We start from the raw sequence: 27,963 nt of genomic DNA, 5'->3' as shown, positions 1-27,963 counted from the left end.
TGTACCTCTTGAGGACATGACAAAAGACTACCACTGGTCTCTTCAAAAATGCAGCATAAAGGCTAAAAAAAACTGAATGAAGAACTAATGCGTGGTGGCACAATGCGTAAAGCAGAGGACTTTCACCTGGGAGAATAGGCCAGAAAGTCAGACCACCAGACCACCTTTGAAGGTGGTCTGGTGGAAGCGCCTTTAGTGCAGGAGTATGGTCAAGTTTGCAGTTTTTATATCATCAGAGAATCCCATCTGATGATGGCAAACAGTTATTCAATATGATGCTCAGACCTACAGCCTTATTAAATACTGGCTCAGGGGAAATATGCTAGAGGATATACCTCACTCATTATGGCACACTTTCTATGTATTATTTGAAAACTGTGCTGCTCACAGATTTAAAAACGCACTGCAGTGCACAACTGAAGCATTTATTTGATTGTAGATATAGCAAAGCTGTCTGAAGTTCTGAAATGTACTAAAGCTTCCTGTAAGATCTATCATTGATTTACAGGGTATGTACTGGATTTTTAACAATGTGATGGGCATAAAAATGATTTGCTCTCTTTTTACGCTGCCTCTTCTTTAACGTTCACGTCATCCATTTGTGGCTATTGTGAGTCCTGATAGTAAGGACAAAAGACAGATGGAGCATGACAAAAGAAGACAAATAGGTGACATTTCAGTCTGTTATAGCACACCCACTGTATGAGAATAGTGTGGTTTCAGACTGTCAACTCATCCGTAACCTCAAGCAGAACCTTGCTGTGTGAGTGCAGAAAACGCTGAGGGACAAAATATCGTTAAGGTACTTTAAGGTCATATTCCACTCTACCTTTAAAAACACAAAGCAGCATGGTAGTGGTGTGTTTAGTCCTGTCACTTCACGACATTTCTAGGTTCTTCCTGTGCTTGCCTGGATTCTCTCCAGGCACTCTGGCTTCCTCCCACACTCCGAAGACTTGCATGCATGTTAGGTTAATGATTTTAAATGGGCCATAATGTGGATGCAAGTGTGTGTGCAGTTCTCTGTCTCTCTGTTTGCACAGTGATGGACTGGCAAGCTGTCCAAAATATATTCCACATCTCGCCTGCCGTCAACTGGGATACATTCCAGGACAATGGTGAATTTAATCTGGAGTCTAGAGCACATTGATTGGTCAGCATAACATAATGCTATAGAGACAACAGTCCTTTTGCATTTAGTGAGCGCACAGCTGAAGACTGCATGATGAGGGATCTTCGTTAGCTTGAACATCTTCCAATTGTTTTGCAGCAGTTACATTTCGAGGCGCGAATAAACAAACTCGCACCTTCACACTCTACCCTGCGGGAAGCTACTGCATGCCAGGATTTGTGTGAATGCAGCTGAAAAACACAGTTCATCCTGTACGTCGTGTGTGTCTACACGTGTGCATGTGAGTGTGAATGAGAGACCAGAAGTGATAAATTCTGAATTCTGGTTGTTAATTTTTTATAAAACCCTGACTACCCGCGCGCGGGATTTGGCTCATGACGAAAAGCTGCAGCCCAGAAACTTCCTGAAGTCCACAAAAATATGATGAAATGAAAGAGTAAATACACCGCGCACCTGTATGAGGTGCGCGGTGTATTTATGAGGTTACAAGTCATGAGTATTGTGCTTTCTCCTGATACCTGTACATATATATTTATGAATGTTATTGGTACGAAAATGTATAGATAAATATTCAGATTCATTTAGTTATCATATTTAGTCAAATGAACAGTGGAGAAAACTGAGTTGTGTCTCACATTGTCAAGATAAATTAAGCATTTCCAGCTTTCTTTTTAACACTTTCAGAACCCTGCAGCTCCTGAAATATATCTGTTAAGGTACAGTTAATCCTTGAGTCATCTTGCGCAAAATGACGTAGATGCATACAGGCAAGTAGGGAACTCCGGAGGGAAAGGAAGGAAGTAGGCCACAGTCATCCAGTTCCCTAAGATGCCCTGCAGATGTGTGTCTATTTTTTAATGCTGCTGCATTTAGAAAATAATGAAATCAACTGTGACTGACTACTTCCCTAGCCGTGTACGCAGCCATACATGGAAGAACAATTGAGTATGGCAAAAATAACAGGGAATCCCTGCTTGCATGAAAACCACAGCCTGGCAAACTGGCCACAAGAGAGATTGATGTTAGTAGACATGTGTAGCGATCGTGGCTCAAGAGTTGGGTGGTCGCCTTGTAATCGGAAGGTTGTCGGTTTGAGCCCCGGCTTGAACCGTTTCGGTCGTTGTGTCCTTGGGCAAGACACTTCACCCGTTGCCTGGTGGTGGTCAGAGGGCCCGATGGCGCTAGTGTTCGGCAGCCTCGCCTCTGTCATCTTGCCATCACCAGTGTGTGAATGGGTGGATGACTGGATGTGTAAAAGCGCTTTGGGGTCATTAGGGACTAGTAAAGCGCTATACAAGTACAGGCCATTTACCATTTTAGACATACATTTAAGACTAAAAGTATTTCAACAACTGCACAGTTTCTGTAATTGCCTCAAGTTTAGAACCCATGGGCATCACCAAAGGCTGTGTTTCCTCCCTTGAGATGCTCTGCTAGGCCTTTACTGTAGCCACCTTCAGCTGCTGCTCGTTTGTGGGTCACCCTGCATTCAGTTTTGTCTTCAGTAACTGAAAAGCATGCACTATTGTGTTGATATCAGATGACTTGGCCATTGAAAGATATCCTATTTACTCAGTTGTATATAGTATTTGTATTTGTATTCTATTTTTATCTTATTGTATATTTATTTTATTTTATTCTACTGTATATAGTATTTTATTTTATTCTATTCTGTACAGTTGTGTACTGTATTTATTCTTATTGTATTCTAATTTTTGCCTCATAACTTTTGCACTGTCCACTTCCTGCTGTGACAAAACAAATTTCCCACGTGTGGGACTAATAAAGGTTATCTTATCTTATCTTATTCCTTTGCCTTGGGAAACTCTTGTGCTTTGGGTCATTCTCTACTTGCACTGTGAACACTGATCAGTTCTGCATTTTTTACTTGATCTGATCAGACAACGTGGCTCTGTACACTTCACAATTCATCCTGCTACTTCTGTCTACAGTCACATCATCAATAAATACTAGTGACCGGCTCAACTAGCAGCCATACATGTCCATGATATAACATTGGCTCCATCGTGTCTGATGATGTGGTGATGTGGCATGTTACTCCCACATACCTCTCTCTTTCCGTCATCCTGATACAAGTTAATCTTTGTTTTCCAGCAAAGTCTAATATCTCTTTCCTGTTCTTGAGTGTAACCAGTGGTTTTCTACTTGTGTTGTAAACACTCTATTTATACTCATGAAGGCATCTCTTGATCTTTGACAATGACACATCTACCTCCTCGACAGTGTTTTTGTCTTGGCTAGATGTTGTGAAAGTTTTTGGTGTTTAACCAAGGAAAGAATCCTGTAATCATTCACTTCTTCTTCTTCCAGCTTTTTTGGTCCTTTTGGATACTTCCATCTTATCCCTCTATATCTTCACCAAAACTGAACTCACTGCCATTGCTAAGAGTTTTTTCCTTGGAACAGCACTGCAGCAGCCAATCCTAAAAACATAGATTTGGGAAAACCCTTTTACAACAAACCTCAGGAAATAATGCAGTCACTGACGACCTTGAATGAAGCCTATCTAACAACAGCAACAAATCATTAGCTCTTTAATAATTTTGTTTAGAGCTGATGTTGTCTATGAACAAATTGCTTACCATCAGCTCAGCAGTCTCCACAATGGTTTTAATGTACGGTTGAACTAGTTTCTCTCTGTTCGACTGCTCTCTGCTTTGTTTCTCTCTTTTTCTCTCTTTTGTAGCAAAGAAGAACATCTTCATTACAAAGACTACAGTAAGAATTTATTTAAAAATATATATATAATTCTCAGAGCTAATGTTTTGGTTCAAGAGCAGGTGTAATTTCAGTGAACCCAGACTTTGTTTTCCTCATAAAAAAAACTTCCACTTTAAGATTTCTTGCTTTCACTGATGCTTCTTTGTACATCACAGGCACCAATGCTGATAAGTAGAATAACATGAAATGCAAGGCCAGCGAGTGTTTTACAAGCTCAAAATGTGGATGTGCATATGCCCTTGAGCAGTTACACAGTAAAAACAAAGTGGGGACCTACTGGTAAAAACATCACTCCACAGCACTATCAGTGTTTCAAGTCTCTGCTGGGTACCTTTTGTAGATTTCATTTTTAGCTTGAACAGCTCTGACTCATGTTCCTGTGTTCCTGCTGTTGGAGAAAATGATAACCTGAGCAACTTAATTAAAAATCTGTTGGCACAGGGTATGGTTGCATGGGGGAAAAAATAATTTAGCTGTAGACCCAAAAATGCTAAACCCTGAAGACTGCTGCTGGCATCCCCTTCCAAGTCTTAAAGTTGAAAAACTTTAAGGTTGAGTATATTTAAAATGCTAGCACAGGGTAAAAGAGATGAAAAGTGCTTCAGACAAAAACTTGCCCATCTCCGCCTACTCTCCAACAGATAATTTCCCCATGTTCCTATTTCCTGCACTGTGCTCACTGTCCTCCAAGCATCCTCATGAGATCTCATCTCTAATGAAATCAGCGCACCCCTCTAACTAATGTAGCCATGGTGACTATTTCCCAAATGAGCAAGGTGACCTTCAGTGGAAGCATCCAGGAAAAATACAAGCAGATTATAATTCGCCTTAAATAGGACAGATCTATTTCATACTACAGCATGATATTTAAGGCACGATTGGACCTCAGTGTCAGTAGTATGTGTAACATGGCTTGCACGCTTCACTCATTTTTAAAGATTTTTCATCAGTATTCATAATACTGACGTCCTGTAACTTTGACAGACAAGGCCTAGCTTTCAGCTTGCCTATGAACAGGCGGCTGATGGCGTCCTGTCAAGTGTCAAGCCTGGGAAAGGTGAAAGCTAAAGCCCTTTTGTGGTTTTTAGCCACCCTCTGCGGGAGTCACACTGACATGTTTTGATATGACAAAATACCTATCTTTGGAGTTAGACTTCAAAAAGCAAGGATCAGACTGATGTCAAGGAGGTCACAGTACAAATGGATGGATCAGAATTATTCGAGCGCATCTGACGGATGCTTGCTCGGATTGGGAATTGGGATGTTCACACCCCGTGTCAACCAACCTCCGGCTCTTTGTCATGTTATTCAAGCAGTATTTGCAAGGGGGTTTGGGAGGGCTCTGCACTCAAGGAGTTCACAGATGCAAGGTTGCCAGCAGAACATCGTTAGCCATTTTAAATGGCTAAATTTGGTTTCCATAAATGTTATTTCATGCCTCCACTGACCACATTGAAGATATTTTTTTAAAATCACCTTCCTGCAGAAACTATCCTTAACACTCGGCAAAATTAAACCTTATTAACAGTTAAAATGTACAACTCATTTACAACAGTGACATTTTTTCAGATTTAGATCTGCAAAGACAACGATTTTGTAAAGATCATTTCAGCTCTAACACCGGAAAGCTGAATAATCCTACTGGGTCACATTTTGTCTCTGATGATGATGTAAGTGCAGAGATTGTACAAAATGTGAAGAGATCCACTAATGGCTCTGTAATAGGAGTGGTCAAGGCCAGCATTTCCATCCTTCCCCATGGAGTCCTATGAAATCCATCTCCCATTAATAAGCACGTTGTCCCGGCCCATTCATTAGCCAGTCAAATCCCTCAAGTGACATGAATTCAAATCCAATTCATGAGTCACAGTTTTAAACTGCACCAAAAAACCTTTACAGTTTTAAGCAGAGACACATTATACGCTTGAAAGTTAAACCCAAGAGCCAGTATCCATTACAGAAAGCATGTCACAGTCATACTGCAAAGATTCAAGTTAAATGTGAACTCTGAAAATGAAGCATCATTTCTAAATGGAATACCGCTTTAGAGGTCACAGCCATAATTTTGCATATAACACATATAGGAAGAAGAAAAAAACATTTTAAAGTTTTATTTATTTATTTATAGTTTTCAAACCAGTGGTTCCATTCCCTTCCCGGAAGACGACCACTATCACTGCCACTAGTGATGAACCATGAATTATGCATGCTACTCAGATGGGCTGCTTTTTTCTGTCTCAAGGAAACTAAAATGCAAATAGCAGATGACCTTGTTTTTCTTCAGGGTTGTTACGACTGTACACCGAAAAAACTGCTTCACACCTGCTAGCCAGCCTTGCGGTAACTTGACTGTTGATGCCCCCTCCTACCACCACCCCCAGTTGCAAATTTAATTCATTTGCTTTGTGACTATATAAACTACACTGTGTACTACAAAAGAGGCAATACATTCGATTTATGCCTCCACGATAGCCATGTGCCCTCAAGGGTCTGAATAAGATGAATGGAAGCCTGGATTAGGAGGATGCAGACTTCTCTTCCTCTATCTTGTGGATCTGATCTTATTAAGATGCTTATGTTAAAATCTATAAATGCAACCTAATTTCAACTACTCAGCATCTAATCAATAGCAAGAGTTTGCCACGCTTAGCTTTCAGAGTTTAGGCGAGGTCAGAGGGAGCCCACAAAAGGCCTCTGAACATAAGTGAAATGTGTGATTCATAGTGAACTGACTTTTATGGGTAATAAACAGAGTAATATACACTCACTGGATGCTTCATTAGGTACTCATTAGGTGTTCAACTGCTCATTAAAGCAAATATCTAATCAGCCAACAACATAGCACCATTAAGGCACATCGACATGGTCAAAGCTACCTAGTGAAATTCAAACTGAGCATTAGAATGAAGAATAAAGGTGATTTAAGTGACTTTGATCATGGCATGCTTGCTGGTGCCAGACATGCTGGTCTGAGTGTTTCAGAAAGTGCTGATCTACGGGGATTTTTTTCCAGTGAGCAGCAGTTCTCTGGACAAAAAAATCCTTGTTGATGCCAGAGGTCAGAGGAAAAATGCCTGATTGCTTTAAGTTGATAGAAAGGCAACACTAACTCAAATAAATTTACAACCAAGATAGGGGGATAATACCACAAAGCTCAAATCTTCTCAGACTGGTTTTTTGAACATAGCTGAGGTTTTACTGTCCTCAAACGGTCTTCACAGTCATCAGATCTCGGGAGAAATGCATAATGGATGTGGAACCACCAAATCTGAAGCATTTATGTGACGATATCATGTCAATATGGACCAAAATCTCATTGAAAAGTTTCCATCTTCTTATTGAATCTGTGCCACGAAAAATGTAATCCAGTTTTAAAAGCAAAAAGGTGATCAACCCTAGCATTGCATAGCTGAAGAAGTGACCAAAAACTGGCCGGTGGATTTCTTCATATTATTGAGTCTTAATCAGGGATGATGAAGTGGCTCAGGAGTTAGGGTAAAATCAAGAATCATATAGTAATGCCATGACTTGATGCAGTCATAATGACTGATTTTAAACTAGGACTAGAACTCATACCTCGATTAAAGTGGCACTGTGGAAGTTCATACCAACAGAAATTTGAGAATCGTCAAGCTTTCCATGTTTACAATTAATACAGACGTTGTAACCTCTGATTGCTTTGCATCTGTTGTATTTATCATATGGATTTCATTCATGGACGTGCACTGATGTGTTTTTCTCATTGTGCTGTTTATGTTTATATATAGCTGTAGTTATTCTGCTGCCTTTTTCTTCTACCTGACCAGGTACAATGGACGCAAATTACCAGCACGCTAACTTTGGTCCAATTACTTTTAATTGTGCAGTGTCTCTATAAAACCAAACGATAAAAGTAAAGGAATAAATAAATAAAATACCAGTTCAAGCCCGGTCAGTGACATTTATGCATGCCGTTCCCTATTTCTCCCTCTCTATATTTCGTCTCTCATTTCCTGCCTGCTACTCAGAATATCAAATAAAATACATAAAAATACCTAAAATTGCTTCTTGATGATGAAAATGATTTGGTTCAAAAGAGAAATGGAGGAGTTTTTTATTACAAAATTAAGCCACAGTGGTTCCCGTAATGCAAATAGAGAAGTACCCAAGCTATTTAGAAGAAAATGTGGCTCGTTTATTTATCCTTTGTTAAGATTAAAGTAGAGCTAGTGGAAGCTGGTTGCTAAGATGGCGAAGAGCCACAGCAGGGCTACTTTCATATTTCATGACAATTGCGGGTTAGCTCACGTGTGTGTGGCAGGCTTACTGATAAAAGTTGATAGATGTGACAGGAGACATGTGGAGCTCAGAGGCATATCAGCCAAGAAAAGGATGCTTAAAAAAGAAGGGAGAAAACAATATATAGATGTATATACATATATAGATACAGCATATGTGGAGCAAGAGACACATAAAAAGAGAATAGACGAAGATATGAAAACAGGAGAGTAACTGTAAATCATGGTGAAGCTATGTCCTTAAATCAGCAGCATTTGTGAGCGTGCCCATGCCACATGTGCCCCTGCCTTTGTTTAGTTAAAATCCATTTTCTCAAGCAGATGGCAACTGCCATCTTACTATCTGTCACAATGTGGTCACTGCACATGCAAACTTTGCCAACAACACAGTGCTGTACCCTTTGCAATTCAACTTTAGACTTTTGCCGGAGTCGTCTTCTAATGACAGGTGCCAGCGCACGTCATCGAATCACAGTCGGGGTTTGTTCCACAGTTTTCTGCAAAAATGACTTTTGCGAGTTGTCGCAACAATCTCCCTCCCTTTGTGCCATCTGGAAATCCGTATGCTCGTTATTGGTTTCAAATTTGCTGTTCAAGTTTCCAAAAATTTCTTACCGTCCCTTACTGTGGATCAATTTGATGAGAGCTAATGCAGTAGTGCAGCGCGAGTACGAACAAATCCCTGCTGATGACACAAATGCCCTCCGGAGACAGACCTGCTCACACACTGGCGCCTCCAGTCTGTCAGTGTTGGATATGAACCAGGTGAGCTACTGTGTGCAAAACTTGGGAGGTGCACAACCAACCGTAACACCAAAAGTGACCAGTACGCCAGTCAGCGGCATAAACCCAGCTTCACTGCTCCAAATACAATAAGTGAGATCACCAAGAAAATCACTGAATGTGGGTTCTGTTGCCACTGGAGCTGTGTTAGATTAGAGCTCTAAACAACACTGCTGTCATACTCACTGATGACAAGCATCTCACTGCCACCACAGAGAATCTGGTCACCAGAACTTGAAACACAGTTTGATGAAAATGCATCTTTTTAGTCTTTATTTAAGGAATTACTAACATTTAAAAATGCTTTGCTGTCATGTATTCTATTAAAATTCAGAATTTATCAGTTTTTTTTAAACTGCATCCTGACAGAAATAATGAACAACTGAAAATTCTGCACAGTCCGTCTAAAAGCAATCAGCGTATCTTAGACTAGAGCAGTTGCTAGCCCAGCAACACTCTTTATTACCCTGTTATGTGTAACATGATCAGCACAGCACAGCCAGCCAAGTGCTCAGGAAATCACCCAGCATCAAGCCGGCAGTCTGGAGTGGCTTTGGCTTGTAACCCCTTACAAGGCTGTCCTTCAAAAATGGGTTTCAAGCATTTTATTAGCCTAGCAGATGACCAGCGAAGGCAAAAGAGCCAGGGGAGGGCTATGAATAACAAATGGCCGTTCCTGCTGGTAAAAAATTAGATGACCAGTCTCCTCCACTTCTCATACACTGTTGAGCTCTGCTTGTATTTGAGTTTCACCATTTCAGCAAATCTCCTCAGCTTTACAAAGCATTTTCCCCCAGAGCCACAATCTGAACATTGTCCAGTGTCAAAACCATAAATAAATGATTTTCCTGAAGCGGGACGTTTTTATCATTCATTTCCATAATGGATGTTTGCATTAAATATTCATGTTTCCAGTTTTTCCTGCTAATTTTAAATATCATTTGCTTTGGTAAAGAAAAAAATAAACAGGGTGCAATCCACTTTTCCTCCAAAACTGCAGGCTTGATTAGACATAGATGCATTATGTTTTATTCAGAAATGTTGGTCTTAACCTGAAAACACAGAAAGCAATTCCGGCAACCACTTATTGTGACATCAAAATTGCTTGCACATACTGACGCAGTTTTTTGTTGTCATGAAAACAAAAGCATCAGAGGAGGCTGACCAGTCATTTGTCGAAAATCGCTGCATTTCTATGCTTCAGAGCTCCATTCGCTATTAAATAAAGCATCTACTGTAGGGACAAAAATACAGTATGCTGGAATCAACACACCATTTCATATATATTCAAGTCCAATGAAAAGAAAATATATGTTGCCTTAAAACCTAGAAAAAATGCAACAGCCACTAGACTTGTAATGTACCCCTCTATTGTCAGCCTTGTTAAAGAGTTACAGCTACGAGACACTGAGATCAAAATGGGAAGACCTGTGCTATATGGATGAGAGACAGTTGGGAGGATTTTGAAATAAAGTAAGTCTCATTTTGCTTATAATCAGCTGAGATTGAAAAACTCCATCTAGCTACGCTAAAGCCTTTCAGCTGAATATCTTATCAACATATCAGCATATTTTATCATGAGAAAAATAGCACAACAAATTAGAGATGTCACAAGAATCAATGTTTTTTGATACAGAATTATGAATTATTATTACTTTGTTTTTAGTATCGTAGGTACCTCAAGCAGTGTGTATACTGAATCCTGTTATCAAACAAATATTCAGTATTGAAGAATGAAACAGGTATAATAAATGTTATGGTGACTAATAAAATGGTAAAGTTGGGGCAAATGTTATCAGTTCTGCCCACCTGTAATGTTGACGGTCAGTGTTAATTAGATGTGTCTAAAAAGTTTTATGCTCATGACTGAATTCGAGGACAGTCTATCAGAAGAAGTGGCAGCAGTCCACCTTAGCAAATATTTGATCGGCAATGGAAGTATGGTCCCAAGTCACCAGAGGCACAGGTAATAAACAGGGCTATAGCTGAGTACATTTTTACGGACCAGCATTGCTCTGATCTTGATTTATAAACAAATACACCTCTTAATTTGTCATTTTTCCCCTGAAGTATCGAAAATAATCCTATATACTGAGCATTTTCCTGAATGTCTATATCAAGTTTATAATAACAAATCCTTTATCTATTTTATACAGAATAGTAGACGTTGGCATGTTTGGTGCAATGTGTCCTGCTTCGCAACTTTCAATTAATGCCCATGCATTTTTATAACAAACAGCTGGGAGCCACAACACTCTGCGGAGGAAGAGGTTAAAAAAGTAGGCCTAAGTATAATCCCAAACACTCGTGGAAAACAGCAGTGAAATTCAGACATTATTCACTTCACGCTTAGACAAATAACATGACTTAGATATGGGTTGAAAGTGTATATGAGAGAAAACTGGTGGTAAGGAAAATCTCCACCTTAATTACAATTTCCTATGGTTTTATGACTATTTGGATGCATTTACATGGGCATTCACTATATTCCTTTAATTAAGCATGCATGTGACTGCATGTGTTAGGAAACCTGCTCTATATGCATGCAAAGGGCTGTCTGAGATATTTCATTATATAAGATCCTAATGCACATACTCAGCCTTCAAAGCCTTGGTAAATCACAAAGCTGATCCGAAGGGTAAACTCAATACACCTTCCATTTCTGTACGATTGAGTAGGTCGGCAAGTCACAGACAAGGGCTTAGCGTTCGTGTAATTATCAGCTCTGCCTGCCTTTCATTCTGCGACATGAAACACAGCAGAAAATCATACAGAGTGCATTTCACTCATGCCCCATTTAATTACCCAAGACACGCCATGTCTGATGCTGATCTCTGCTAATGGGAAGTTTACTACCCAGTTCCTAGTGTGTTTATTAACATGTTCTAGACATCTTCCTGGATGACAAAAGCCTTGCAGTAGATGTCTACTGTGACAATACAACAGCATGTGCAGTAAAGTTCTGTGCAAAAGTCTGGAATCGCCCCTTATTTCTTTATATTTTGTTTTCAATAAGCCAGACTTTCTTGTAATTCAAGAAAGCTTGGCCTCTGGACTCTGTTTCTCAAGGTTTTGAGAAACAGAGTGAAAACCAGGCTTTTTAATTATTTTAATCCCGGCCTTGATCATTTTCAGAAGAATGTTTTTCTTTTTATTTAAAGCTGCTTAACCCTGACCTACAAATACAAAGGCACCTAACTCAAGAAATTAACCACTCTTGTGTCTACACACAATAGACAACTTAATAAAGAACTAGTTTTAAATTATATCTTTAGCCGTCTGTATAAAAAAAAAAACCCTAATTGTCACCATTTGTTTCATCGAATCTATAAAATCTGACAAGGATAACACAGTTTTACAAGTATTAATTTTTTTACACCAACAAGATGATTCTCAAAGAGCTATTAGCTGAAAACATGGTTTACAGTGTGTCCTTATAAAATCAGAGAAAGCTGGACAAGTGGGGGATAAAAGATCAAGTGACCGACATGAAAGTCATGCCCTTAAGAAACAGGACCTGAGACATGCATCTCTCGTATTTAATACTTCACCTGTTCACTGAAGTCTCATCAGAAATGTTCTCAATGGAAGGATTCGGGGAATCACAGAGAAAAGGCTGAGGTATGCCAGATTGCACAACTGGACTGAACATGATGTCTTACGAAGAGACGAGTGCAAATTTGAAATTTTTGGTTCAAATCATTCTCAGCATGTACGGAGGACATCGGGAGAGCATGACAATGATCCCGAACACCCAACTAAAGCAGTAAAAACATACCTGGAAAAACACTAATGCTATGAAATACTATGAGTCACGGCTTGTCCTCGCCGAGTCTGGACCTCAACATTCTTAAAGCAGTGTGGGATCATCCTGACATAGAACGGACCAACAGGAAGCGAAATACAAAGAAGAGAGTTGAATGTCCTCCAGGAAGCCCAGAGAACCACAACTGAAGACTACTTAAAAAAATCTACAAGCTTGTCTACGAGAGTCCAGGCTGAGATGAAGAATAAAGATTAACCCTATCCCAAATATTAACTTTTAATATGCTCATTAGAAATGTACAAATATACTGTTTTTACCTTATATGCTCCATTGCCATTTATATTTTTATATTTCAAATCGCTGCACCTATTCCCACTTTCCTAGCAAAATATTTTAAAAAAAATGAGGAGTGACTCAAAATTTCTGCACAATACTGTATGCCTGTGATTATGGCTGTGAGTGGTTATATATAACCACGTACCGAAAAGCAGTTCCGTCTTCACTCTCTAACACCCATGGGATCTAATGACACAGCCAGGGGGTTATGCTTCGTCGTGGCTAAAAACCTCACTGGTAATGGCATTCACAGCAGGAAGACTGGCTGGAGAAAAATCAGCGGCCTTTAAGTACAATGCAAAGGTAGAGGACAGAGATAGAGTTTCCAATCTGCCAGCCAGTGATGAAGTAACTAAATATCCAAATTAAGCACTTTTCATCCTTTCTCACTTCCCTCCTCAGATGTTTCTGTTTTGTTTTTGGGGGGGTTTTTCTTTCAGTTTTGACATTTGCTTTTCCACCCACTGAATCATCAAATCTTAAATTGTGTGATTGTACAGCAAGAAGGCACCATTATCCTCCTCTTCACTGACATCTCTAAAGATAAAGATAACCCCCCTGTAGCGTCCCCATGGCAGGGACAGGCAAGCAGCAGGAGAGGAATGGGAGAGATGCCATCTCCTCATCAAAGAATGCTCCAGATTTTAGCTGAGGTCTCACAGAATCCCTGAGCAGCATCCAGGCCCAGCCTAGCCTAGACTGTGACACATTTGGGTGATGTCTTTTACCTTGGGGCTGATTGACCTCGCACCAAACCAGCTACTCAGGCACACGCAGCCACATCGACAGTCCTCTCACTGAAAGATTTGCTGTCTCTTTCTCTGCATAAGATTGACATCAATTGTACGTGTTGAGCAAGTAGCTGGCACTTCTTATTAGTTTTCTACTGGGGCACTGCCGCAGAAGTTGTTTATGTCTGTCTGTTACAATCAGGAAACACGTCTTGTTTAGCTGACTCGCAGCAACAACTTGATTGCTGAATTTTCATGTGAATTTGTGTGACCTTCTGGAGCCTTGTTAATTAAAACCGTCAATCAAATAGGTAAATAATGCATGCATCACACATGAACACTATGTAGCAATAAGTGTATCTGAAGAATGAAAAGCTTTTAAGCCTGCAGGAGAAATAAGCTGTGTTTCTTGTCAAGTAGCCTAGAGAAGGTTTTATGTTCACAATGGCGGTTAAAGGCTCTAAGAGAAATCAGAGTAAATGCCAGGAGGGCAAGCACACTGCTGTTTGAATGACAAAATCAAAAATGCACAATGCCAAGCAATGTTGTTTTAATGAAACTGCAGAATATGTATTTTACATGTTTGTTTTTTTGTGCTCATGTGCTGTTTGGTTTCATTTAAAGCAACATTTACAGCTCAGTCACACTAGAGTAAAGAACGGGACAGCAACCGCCTTGAGACATTGCCTATAGTTGCATTGAATGTTTTTGCTGTTAGCCGACAACCCCAAGTAGTTGGGGCAACCAACAGAGATTGAGAGACTAAGCGTATAGCATCCTTGACCTCTGGGTGACCTGTTTCGATCGCCAGGTGACTGCACAGGTCACCTTGTGGGAGGCAATCTGTCTCCAACCAATCCCGGTCCGACTCGGACTGACTGCTATCACTCTCAGACAGGTTTTCAAAGGTTTGCAAACAACTGGCCACTAATTTATAAATGCAGACAGATTGCCAATGTGTTGCAATCAATCTGAGTCAATCTGCATTGGTGACTGCAACTCATCCATATTCTTCCACTTATCCCACTCAGGGTCAAAGAGGGGACAAGCAGAGAGGCAGGGTCTACTCTAGACTGGTCGCTGCTTTGTCACAGGGCTAACACAGAGAGTTGGACAACCACTTACTCTCACATTCACTCCTATACTCCGTTTGGAATCAGCAATCAACTTAACCTAACGTCTGTGGGAGGAAGCCACAGGACCCAGAAAGAATGCACACAGAAATTGTGCCAACATGGATTCAAACCCAGGACCAGGGAGACCAACCTCGTGTTACTGCCATTTCATCACTGTTTTGATGCAGTTGTTTGAAGATGGCAACTGACTGTGAGTGGTCTTTAAAGCAACCATTTCAAAGGCAACAAGATCTCATGTTCATTGCACACAATTATATTAGATTTGTTTGTGCTGTAATACATCAAGGCTGGTCTTCTGAGTGTTTTGTAATATATTTTGTGTCACACAATAAGCCCAACACTTGGGAAACGGTGTAATAATCCGATTATATATCTAGACTGATGTTCATCTAATGACATGTTCACTGAATGAAGGTCCCTGGGGGGGGGGGCAGTTCCTGAAGACACTGAAATCAGTAATTACTAAAACATGCAACCCATTGAGCACACACAAAAATCAACAACCAATTACGTGAGCCTATTGACCAAGTGCAAATAACAGTCCAATGGGCTGCGGTGTTCAAGGGCCATTGATTTGGTTTTGTGTTAATGTTCCTGCATATGTGCTGGACTGCAATGTGCCTCTTGCGTAATTAGCCACCTGTGTGAAATTCAATTTCTTTGGGTTAATCCAATTTTAATTTTCCTTCTGAAGCAAATGTATAAGGTGCATAAACAATCTTCAAATGTGTGCGTGCATTTTCTTTTGCAATTGAAATCAATATATTTTCAACATAGCATTGCACGGTTGTTTTACTAGGCCCACACACCACCACCTCTCACCACTCCCTCCTTCCTTCCCCTCTCTGTCACTCGCTCGCTCTCTCCTTCTCTTTAGCCTCTCCTCTTTGTGACAGGAACCATTCGGCTGGCCAGACGAGCCAGTGTGCTTTCTATAGCTGACTGGTGACTGGACGCTGCAGGCGAGTATCACTCATATCTAAACCAACAATTATAAAGAAAGGAGGAGGAAAGAAGAAAAAAAAAAAGGGAAACAGCAAGCCATTTGACAGAAACTTACATCCACAGCAGTCACTTAAGCCTGAGAGCTGAGGTGACCTTCTCAGATTTCATTTCATTTGGTCTTTTTTTTCCCCTCCCTCTTTCCCAGAACATGTGAGTAATTAGAGCAGAAACATTTCCCTCACACAACCAGGCTGGCTGTCTGAGCACGGAGGTGCTTTAGTGTCTCTGTCTGTATGCAGACGAGATTCACTAAAACTATTCTTATAGCAAACATTGTTACAGTAGCTCCTCTGGATAGCGGATAGCCTGTGAAAACACAGCAGTTGTCAAGAGCACGTGTGTTGTGATTATCCATATTGTCGCATGCAGTGAGTCATTTCAGAAGATGTGGTGATCATATAGCAAAGACATTCTACTATATCTACTTTGCTTATCGAGAGCAGAGTAGTGCCAAATGCAGTCATGAACGCCGGGCTTCTTGGAGATACTAAAACTAAGTGGAGCCCATCCCTCAAGACCCCTAAACACTTAGGATACAAGGAGGTTGCATATGTGTAATATATTTAGGATACATCATATATGAATAATTCCTGTGACCTTCCTTTGGTTAAAGCCTGCCTCTGACTCCCACAAGACTCTTGTCATTCCACACAATGACAATTGTGCCAAATATAGACCACCTAATTGATATTAACAGAGAGAATGGCTTGTGACAACCAAAAGAAAAAACTCTTTCTCTTTGCATCGTTATTCTTGCTTTTCTTCTCTCCAGTATGACACATCTTTCTGACCCAAATGAAACAGCTATGCGTAATCTTCCGTACTCTCTGTTATTAAAGCATATTTAAAAAGATACAAGTTATGGGATGAGGTGGTTTTATAATTGCCAAAGAGGGTTTATACCGATAAGACTGTGTCCGTTGTTTCTTTTTAACCCTTTAGCGCTGCACGGCATATAGCATATAGTTTATTCACCATCTTCTTCCTCGTTACAGCGCAGTAAATGTTTGGGACCTTATGTTACAAAAAAAGTGATGTAAAACAGAGGTCGAGCACCGTGTAAGCAGAAAGATGTACTGTAACCTTCTCAAAGTTAGGACTAAATAAGAACCGAAACACTTCTTCGCTCAGTCAGCCACACAACGCCCATCTTCATCGAGGGGGAATTAAAAGGAAACAAGCCGAGGATAAGCAGTTTCCTTTTATATTTTGTCCTTACCGTCGAAGACCTTGAAAGGACGACGGCCACGACATCCTTGATTTCTTCAGCCCGGGTCGGTGCCCCGTGTCCACTGCGTAAGTCCGGTCCATGTTCCTCGGGTTGAGGTATCTCTCGGTGTCCGAAAAGCCTCTTTGTCTTACACGGTCGTTCTTGCGCACTACCAGCGCGTGGTGGAGCGGAGAGAGCGCTGCCTGATTCTGCTGCCTCCACAGATGTTTGGGCGCCTTTGCACTCACGCCGGTTCCGCCGCCAGCGACCAGAGGCGCCGTCCCCACTTTGCCACAGGCGGGATCCATCCTCCTCCCCACGCTGGTTATAAAATTGTTTTTTAAAAACTAAATCTACACTTTGGGAGCATTTAAGTTGAATGAGTCAGGAAAGCTTACAGGAGGTTGACTAACAGCTGCGAGTTCAGGTGTTTTTTTGTTTGGTTTTTTGGTTTTTTTTAATAAAACAAAATCAAATAATACAAGCAAGTAGACAACTTTGTTGTTTTGTTTTGCTTTTTTAGCTACCCGGGTGCTTCACGTCCAGTTTTTGATTTTTAGCTCACGTAATGAGCTTAACTCCATCAACTTTATCGCTGACACCATGCGCAAACACACTGAAGCAGTGAGATAAAAACGAATCCATTTACGCATCACGAGGAAGACCTTTAAACTGCAGTTTTGGGGATGTATCCCTGAGTAAAGCTACGAGAAAGAACTCTCAGGTCAGTCTGGTTTCCAAGTGCTCCCCACTTCCTCCGCACACGCCCATTTCTGCAAGGTGCTTGTATTGCTGCGGCAGTGCGAGATGTTCAGCACAGGATGGTCCAAACGGACGGATGGTCTCCCCAAATGATGCAAACTTGTGCAAAACCAGTTCAAGGTAACTTGGCGCAGAGTTATGCGTAAAAGCATCCGGACTTGACAACACTGTCTCCCGTCTTCATGTCCCCTGCAGGAAAAAAGCGGCGACAGGATATAGGGAACAGGATAATACATTAAACATGAGGGACCCACCCAAAGTACCTCCCCTAAAAACCTCCATGATTGGAAAAAAAAAAGAAAGAAAATCAGGGGGTGGGATTGTGCAGAGCCGCTATATCATATAATACCACTGAACCAGTTTTATGACACAATAGTCCAAATGAGATTTAGGTTTAACACACACACACACACACACACACACACACACACACACACACACACACACACACACACACACAGAAACAGTTTTTGTGGAGATGCACTGGATGGAATGAGAAAATGAGAAGCATTTTTATAGCAGCTGACATTAAACACACTGCAGGTAAAACAAGTTCACCTTCACACTAATTAATGAAACCATTTCTGTGATGTCCACAGGGTACAGGGGAGCGCAAACATCCAGCCACCTTGTTAAATCCCCCCCGACTCTCTTCTGTTTGTCTTCATTTTCAGGGAAAGGGGGACTATCAGGGAAGAGTTCTTTATTTCCTTCCTCTCCTCACACTTCCCTTGCAGCTCAAGCCCATTACTCAAGAAAATAACAGCGTGGGGATTGTCATCTCTCCAGTCTTAAGCGTAAAAATGTAATCTGAGAAACGAGGGGAGAGAAGACTGAAGTGGCGAGTAAGAGTATTGGTAGCAGGACAGAGGAGAGAGAATAAAGAGCACATGCCTGCCATGTATGCATACACAAGAAGCTCATGTGCTTGCTTTGTACGCGTCCAAGTTTACCTACTTAAGCCAACCAAACACCCTACAACAACACGCACGGCAGAACCAAATACTCTACATACACTCTAAGAACTGACCTGAAACTTAAACCACAGGCTATAGCCATTTCATTTACTTTCCATTGCTTTGTTGCTAAACAGGGTCATATAAGAGTATCCCAACATGCATTTGGGGTCACCTTAAAGAAACACAATACCGACTAATATTAGCAAACCCTCTATAAAATGTTTCCCACTAATGTTGCAAACAGCTAACATCTGTTGACGCATAAATCTGTCAGTAGCCAGCACAGCCATGTGTAATCTTCTGCATGCTCTGTTATTAAAAATATTAAAAAGCTACAAGTTATAGGGCGGGGTGGTTTTAATTGTGAAAAGAGGGATTATACACAATGCTCTAATGCTGATAACACTGTACCCTCGATTTCATCTTCTTTTTTTTAACCCTTTAGCTCCGAACTGCTCATAGCAACACAAAACCTTTGGTCGATATAATGAAAATACTGACACAGCAGAACATTTTAAAGTCAAATAACTGCAACTGAATCAATGTTTATCCCAGCTGTCACTCTTGAAACATCTGTGACATTAACTGGCCGCCTGCTTGACCTCCTTCATGAATGTTTGATGGACATTGTTTTTGGATGTTTTAGCAAAGTGGATCTTGTTCAGAAGAATTTTTGTATATTATTCTTTTATTTGTAAGATTGTTTTTAAAGTAGCACAATGGATGAGTCAGACACACAAAGGTTTATTATAATGCTTAAAAGAGAAAAGCAGACAGGTAATTGTTATGCACTGTGACACATTTGGCACAAATTTGTTTTTGTATTAATAAAAAAACTGTCTTCCATTAATATTAGTATATGAATCGAATGCTGCATGGCAATGGGTTTGTACTGAAATGTCCCTAACAAGAGAAATATGATTTCTTTTTCTTTTTACTGGTTTGCAAGCTAGGGTCTGATTGAGTGACAATTAGATGTGGAAACAATGTCCCCTCTGGCCATCCACCTCAATAACCACACTGCGCCATTTCTGGCACAGGATACATATATAAGATATTTAAACACAGGTCACGAGTGTTTAAATATCTTATATATGTTTTTATATATACAGTGCTCAAAAATAAAGAAATAAAATGACATGTTCTTGGACAAATGTTAGTGGGCTGTGAGTACAGGCCTTAATTCCACCTTCTTTGTTCTATTTCTGACAGTTTAGTCAGAAACACGCACGAGTAGTCCGCTGGAGGTCATTTTTCTAGAGCTCTGGTAGCTCCTTCTGTTTCTCCTCCTGCTGCTGGGTTGAACCCTTCTATAACCCTGCTCAGCTCTCCTCATATAAGAGCCTGTCTCATAGTATCACAGTATCTCCTCCACACTCTTGAGACTGTGGTTGGACAGCGACCCTCTTTAAGATCGCAAGCGTGGGTGTGCCCTCCGGAAGGTGAGAGATGGACTACCTGTGCAACCTGAATGGGCTGCATGGACCATCTCATGCTACTGGCAGTTAAAAGGACATGACAAAAAGCAAAACTGGAGAAGAAAATACTCAATTTTTGAGGGCTATGTTGTGGTTGTCTCGGCAGTGTACCTGTTCACCTGCTTGGATTTCCACCAAAAGCAGGTGAAAGTAGTTTTTATCTCTGAAGTTTAACTGACTGTCTGGTATACTGCGTTCCCTTCATTTTTTAGAGCACATTTAGAATCCTTAGATTGTTTCACGTGTCACGCCAATTTCCCCCCAATATGTGTTTCTTTTCTGTTCGTGCTGAATTAAAACACTAGGAGATAATGGGAACGGGATAAGTATAGTGCGGTCAGTAATTAGTGATTACACCTGATTGCTCCAATACTGATCTTATTAGTACTGGAGGATTCTATCAGACACACTTTGCTGATTTACATTAAGTTGTATTTTTAATCATGACATGGTTATCTAAGCTTCCTGTAATAACTATATTTGGCGCTAGCCTAAAAAATATTTGCATTTAAATGTTTTTTTTGGGGGGGGGAAAGTAAGTCAAGTTGCAGGCTTATGTTTCCTCACATACAGGAGAATGAACTCAATCAGTTCCTCGCAGTGAGCTGTACAGACTTTTAATGAAGAAAGAAAAAAACAGAACTGCTATTGGATTGTTATCAAGGGAGAGAAAGTGGAATCTCTAGCCTGTATCTATAACGTGTGTGTGTGTGTATAAAATGAAAAATAAATAAGTGTTTATTTCCAGCTGATCTCTCACATAACACTCCAGAGATGACATTTTAGTGTCTGGAAAATCAATAGAGTGGTAGCTGATTTGATCCAGTATTGAGTTAATATCCAGCGCTGATCTTGTTGTGCTGTTCTCAGTTAATGCTCACTTAATCTTTTAAGACACTTTCTTTCTCATATTAATAAGTTAATTAATACCTGTTAGCTGGTGTTGAGCTCTTTTGTTGATTTGCTCCTAACATGTTGGGCTCATGTGCAAAAGAAATCCATGCACACTAATTTGTATTTAATGTAAACTGTATACAAAAGATGGGCCGAACTGCTGCAAAATAACACACAGATGCCTGACAATCAGGGCAAAGTAGCAGCTGAATAAAATTCTCACTGAGCCGTTCTTGGTAAGTTTGTTAATACAATCAGCCACACACGTGAAGCCATATTATTGGTCAGATGACTCAACTGAAATGCTTCAATAGGCACCAAACATGACAAAAAGTGAGAATCAAGAGCTCAGGTTCCTTTCTTCCTCTTCTTCGTCTTTCAACTCCTTCCTTTAGGGGATCATCTGTCTTCAGCTCAACCGAACCCTAGCATCCTCCTCTCTCACATCAACCCTTTAAATGTCCTCCTTCGATACATCCGTGAATCTCTTCTGTGGTCTTTCTCTTTTCTCCTGACTGAGAGCTCCACATTCAGCACCCCCAACAAAAATTTTAGCTCCTTCTACTCTGCCTCCACCTCGTCCCCCAGTCTTTTTGTTAGCATCACAGACACCAAACCATCATTTAAAGCTTCCCCTTCACTCTTTCTGCTATCCTTTTGTTATAAATCACCCCTCTGGACCCTGCACCAAGGTCTTCACCTGTTTTGTGCACTGTCCAGTGCTTCGGATGTTTGACCCCAGGTATTTAAACTCATCTAACTTCATTATCTTTACTCCTTGGACAAAAACTCCAGTTCCAGCCACTGGAAGTAGTAGAAGTGACACATCAGACAGCGATGGTCTAAAGCCCCCTGTAGCAGTATCCACCTGTCAGTCAAAGTGGTGATAAACGGATTGGTATTTGGCACTTTTCCTCTCTGATTGAGCACAAAAACCTCACTCAGCCAATCACACACACATTCACACTTTATTCTATGCCTAAAGCACCTTGTATAAAATGTAAGCACACACTCACAGTCCAATGAATACATCAGGAGAAATTCAGTATTTTGCTCAAGGATACCTAGTAGACAGACCCACTGTATCTTGTTAGCTGAGCTATGTGATGAAGATAACAAAGTCCAACGGGTCTATGATTCATTTTTGGAGGATGCATGAAGTAGCCCAGTTCAAGGAATTGCAGCTTTTGGCGCTTCTGTGGCAGCTTCATTTTTCAGCTCTGGAGATTGTTGGCTGTTATTTAAACTGAGCAGGTTTTCATCCACTATTTTCCACTGTTACATTATTTATAATATCAGCAAATCAGCTTCTCTTGGGATATTACAATAAGCGTGTGTTTATATATTGTAAGGCTTTGGGGGGAACTCAGATTTTTTAGCTGTTATGCAGCGGGTAAATGCTGGTGGTCGTAGAAGAGAAGCAAAGAGAAAAACACTGAAACGGTTTCATGCATCATTCTTTTATATTAATTATGTGAGGGCATCTAATGGAAAGACAGCGCACCACTTTTTGACCATTTCATTAATACTGAAGACAGTCTCATTTGGCAGCATACAAAGTTAATGTCACTGAATTTTACTAAAACACCGCAGTTGGAGCATTTAAAATGGCACGCTTTCAACCCTAATGCTTCCCCACTGTATATTTCTTCCACGCTGCTGTGCTGAATTATGAATGAACGGAGCTCGAAGCAACGTTAAGACATATGACCTTTGTTAAAACTCATCCCAGCATCCATTTCCTCCCTAAGCCTCTTTTTTTGTCTTTAATTGATCATTCTATGTTCAGTTATGAAAGGAGTCAAATTTACTGGATATGGGTTTAAAATAATGGATTGTGATTTTGAGTCTGTCAAAGCTGAGTGACAATTAATCTTAAAAAATAATCAGTAACATAATCGAAATGTTGACAAGCGTATAATATATTACACCACAAAACACTGATCTAACATGTAGCAGTATTTTTGGTACTGCTGGCAGATTAATTTAGAGAAAGATGACAAAAAAATGTTCCCCCTTTCATGTTCTCCTTAATTAAGAAAAGGCTCATTGGGGCAGAGAGAAGTCAATACAGCTACGTGAAGTAGAAAAGGAGATGACAAGCCCCCTCCTGTCTTTGTCTTCTTAAAATAATCTCTCAAACCACCTTTAAAAATACCAAATCCCTGTCTCGCAAATGCAGCACGCTTTTTAAAAAGTGGTCAGCAGCCCACACTTGGGAACAGTCTGCCCTTTTGTGAAGTTCAAATAAAAGGGATTTGACACTTTTTGGCATTATCACAGTGCCATAATAAATTATTCAGTATTGACTATGTTTCTGTATTATGGGTAGCAGTTTCTGCTGCTTATACAGTGCAGCTGACAATGTGTGACACATCAAGCTGCAGACGACACCGCCAGAAACAAAGACACAAATACACTGTATTTCCTAAAATGAAGATGCTCTTGACGTGTAACAGCAATTTTGAAGACAAAGAAAGCCTTTCAGCGCTATTGTGAATCAGAGTTGCCTTGAAAATTGCTCTGCCTGCCTGAAAATATAATTTAGACACAACTGAGTGTCACCAGCTTCTCACGCTTCCTTACAAAAGAAGTCTACAAGTCAGCGGCACTGTCTTCTTGCTAAAGTGTGTTCACAGCACCCTATAACAAATTCCTCAATCTTAGGCTTAATAAGAGCTGCTCATTTCTCTGTCGGTTGTTCGTCGTTTGGAGTCAAACTTGCCAAAGAGAGAAAGGGAAAAGGACAAATCAGCGGCACCAAGGGGAAAATCAGAGAAGGCCGATCCATTTACTTTCACATCTGGCACAGGATGAGCCAGCGAACAATGTTATGCAGGTAGCACAATGTGTGTGTGAAATACCGAGCTTCGTGAAGCATGCCAAGGCGATCAAAAATGAGTCAGAGGGGTGTCACTTTCCCCTTGGGTTGATGAGTAGATTTGTCACGTTTCTAAGTGCGATACTAACCCAAGACAATGGGGATTTTCCACTGACAGATAGGTTTGACCACTGAAATTATATGCTTCTTCAAACTGCCTGAATATATTTCCTTTTCTGAGTTAAATTATGACTTCCCACTAGACCACTGGCTCTGATACAGAATGCTGTTTGGTACATTGTTCCTCTCTCCCCTCAGAGCAAGCTGGTTGGAGGCTTGGTGTTTGTCTGTGCCAAACCTCATTTCATCTGAGGCGCTCATTCTCCAACATTCTCCGGAGAGGCTGCGATTCTTTTCTTAGTTGTGGTGCAATCTTGTTTTCCAATCACGGAGAGGCTGCGAGGCTACACTACAGACTGTACAATATGTTACAGAACGCCACCTAAAAGGACTCGGCGCACTACACAACAGATCAATCAAATCCACAGTTCAGTCCCTGATTTTAACTTGTTTAGCATGTTTCACATGGTAAATTACATTCACTCTTTTAAGATTAGTGAGTGTCGGTGCTGACAAACAGAACTCTGTTAGACCTCTACATCTGATGAGTCACATTCTTAACAGCATGTAGCCGACAGGAATGATTTAAATGCATGTTATTTATCCACTAAACAACAAGCACACTCTGCACTGCTGTCAAATCATGCTGTATTTGATTTCTTACCTTTCTGATTGTTTCTATTCATTTCGCCACGCCATGAAACTCAACTTAAAGACACCTTAAAGCTGTCAGAAGCAGGTAATCTATCACAATAAAGAGCTGTATTCATATCTTTAGTTTTTGCATTATCATAGTTATCATATTATCTAGTTAGGCTAAAATAATGTGACTGATCTGAAAGCTCATATTGTTGCTATGTTTAGTATACACGGGTATCTACAAAGTGAGAGTTGGCTGTCCAATGACAACCTTTTTCACTTTGATTGATGAACAAACCTCACTGCCAGCAGCTATTTTTAGCTACTTTTGTTCTCTGGGTTCTTTGCCTACATTATATGAGTCCTGTTTCACAGGAAGGACTTTAACTATGTCTGTCATTTGATTCTAAAATACAATAAAATGCTGCTGTATGGTGGCTCAGTGGTTAGCAGTAACAGTAAGAAGATCCCGGGTTCAAAGCATCATCTGGCTGAGGCCTTTTCTGTGTGGAGTTTACATGGTCTCCGCATGTCTGTGTGGCTTCCTCCCACAGTCCAAAGACAAGGAGCACCCACATGTACTTAGTGGGTTAGGTTAACTGGTGATTCTAAATTACCCAAAGGTGTCAATGATTGTCTGTCTCTGCGCTAGTGCTATGTGCCCTGCATCTTTCCCTGTGGTAGCTGGGACAGGCTACTCCCTCCTCGTGACCTTCAGTTGGAGAATAGATGGACTATTTTGCAAATAGTAGCTTGACGATTTCAGGGAATAGTTGGATCTCTGTATAAAACACACTAGAATCTCAAAATGTCTCGCCATCATTCGTTGCCGTAACGACAGCATACACTTAAGCTGGCGTGAACTCAGTGGCGGCGCAAAAATTTGATTGCCTGTGTTCACCCACCATGATTTAACAATATTCCAAAGATTTTCCTCTTGGTTTTTCTCAGCCTTCAAGAGTCCCCACAAAAGTTCAGCTGGGTTGAGGTTGGGTGAGGAGTCGTCTTTGATCTTTGTGTCCTCGATGTGCAGAATATGAATCCTTCTCTGAAAAGATTTGTCTGACGGCTGAAGTGGTGCCATAAGCTCAGCCTGGGTAGACTTAGCTCATTGCAGGTGTACAACTCCAGAGAAGTGAAAACATCATCAGACTTGTAAATAACAAACGCTTTATTTAATCAGTAAATAGTCATCTGTGAAATGTTGGTATTTCTTCACCTACCTGAAGAATTTGAGGTTATAAGGCAGCGAGACTGCTGCTTGTCTTCTTTTGACAGCCCTTGTACTGACTCAGGTAATGTCTATGAGTGGGCAAAAACTTGTATGTACCTGCTGAAACCTGTTTTTGGCTTGTAGTGACAACTAAACATCTGATGCTACATGTGCATTTCTTTAGAGGTAAATATAGTTCCCTTAACTCACGGCATAAAGCTGTCAAGTTCCTAACTGAAGTATGAGTATTTTTCCAGGAACAGACTTTTAAGCATGAGTATTTAACGATCAGAGCTCAGCCACCAGTAAAGTTTGAACACATTTTCAAACTGTATGTAAAATGAAGTTACCTGGAGGACTTAAAAAAACACTTTTAAGAAAAGCAGCACACCCACATCGTCCTACCTGCTGGTATCAGCCGCGGTTATAGCAATGAGTGGCGGTGTGCGCAGTGGCAGTGTTGTGGGCCGTGGTGGGACTGTCACTGTGTCCGGCTCCGGCTTGCGATCACAGTAGTACTGCTCTGCCTGTCGAAAGGCTAAAGGGGGCAACTGGACTGTCCTGCAGGAAAGCCTCCGCACCATGAAGGGCTCCATGCAGGTGACTGGCCCCGGCTCTGGGGAGTCGGACGAGTCATCGGACACCTGGAGGGGGATGATAGAAAAGCAGGTAAATTGAAAATGCCTCACAGATAACAGATTTCATCCTAACGAGGGTGAAACATAATATGAAAAAAGAGGGAAAAGCAGGATCAGAAAGAAAGGGAAGACAGAGACTGAACTCCTGGTAGCAGCTTGGAGTAAAATGGCAGTCAGGTGGTTTTGGTAAATACAGAATCCCTCGTTCTTTCCTTTACTTAAGGCGTGCAGTGTTTGGTTGGTAGTTATGTCCATCAAAGGGCATAAAAACCAATGTACTGTGTGTTTTAGGCTTCTGATGCTTCTCTTAGCACAATTTTGCCTTGTGCTCAAAGCCAAAGATTACTCCTGTCCAGAAAAGTCCATTAAAAGACATCTTGCTCTCTCAGCCTTCAATATGTGGCCAGACCATTCATCCAGCACCACTGGTACAAGCTTTCACTTGACTGTTTATTGATGAAAAGCACAATCTGATTAAAAAAAAAAAAAACAACGAAAAGAAAATCGGGCTTTTCTTGAGATCTACGGCATCCTTAACTCTGACTTTTAAAAAATCTAATTTTATTAAGTACACTTTGCTAAACCTAAAGCAGTATAATACAACTGTCCTGCAATAGATCCTAATCCCTGACAGAGAGAGGGTGGGCAAAAATGATCAAATTTCCAGTCAGGATAACGTAATATCCAACAAACTACAGCCTCTAAAATGATCATAAAGTTGAATCATCGGCTCTTTTAGCAGTTTTTATAAAAACTGATTACACTGATTTTTTTTACAAGTCTCTCAGACGCCATAGCTTTTAAAAAGTTCAGTTCAGTTTTATTCATTTTGTGTTCATTTGTAGTCTTCTCTCAGGGCAATTTACATTACTTGCTTACTTTCTCACAATATCATAAAGACTCAAACTCTCTTTTAACAGGAAAAAAACCCCTTTGAAAATCAGACTTAACCTTTCAGGCCGGGCTGAGGGACAAAGAAAAGAACATTTTAAAAGAGGAAAAACGGCTGCCATAACAAAGGTGTCCCCAGTAGACCTGCCACTCCACACTGCCCATGTAAATAGGGAGAACATATCTTGGTACTCCCTGTTAGATTTTCCATGTGGATAAAATGCTAACTAGCTGCGCTTTAAAGTTAAAGCATGTTTATTGAAGGGTAGTGTTTACATTTGTACAAACAGTAGTTTTATAATTAAAGGGAAAGTGCAGGTGTATTAATGGTTGCTTGACTAACTTAGGGGAGGTTCTGCTTTTGTGTGTGCTTCTCACAGTCATGGCTCACTCAAAACGCTAACAGAAGTGAGCTTTCAGAAATTCCATC

At 40.6% G+C, this 27,963-nt stretch overlaps 1 protein-coding gene across 4 annotated transcripts in view; it reads right to left on the bottom strand.

The window, feature by feature from the left end:
• The window catches only part of pde4d (phosphodiesterase 4D, cAMP-specific), a 316,846-nt gene that overhangs the window by 135,913 nt on the left and 152,970 nt on the right, over nt 1–27,963 (bottom strand). For 2 of the 4 annotated variants that reach the window (XM_082555161.1, XM_082555162.1), the window contains exon 3: nt 26,410–26,648. The exons of 1 other annotated variant lie outside the window; for it this stretch is intronic. In XM_082555161.1, coding sequence (XP_082411287.1) covers nt 26,410–26,648 — 239 coding nt within the window. Of the gene's footprint in view, nt 1–17,127; nt 18,106–26,409; nt 26,649–27,963 lie in introns of those variants that run through there. One more of the 4 variants, XM_082555159.1, reaches the window with a different exon arrangement.

The sequence above is a fragment of the Aulonocara stuartgranti genome (assembly GCF_965226115.1).
Source record: "Aulonocara stuartgranti genome assembly, chromosome: 12".
Classification (NCBI taxonomy): domain Eukaryota; kingdom Metazoa; phylum Chordata; class Actinopteri; order Cichliformes; family Cichlidae; genus Aulonocara; species Aulonocara stuartgranti.
The sequence above is the reverse complement of the archived record's forward strand: the minus strand, read 5'-3'. Positions and strand labels throughout refer to the sequence as shown.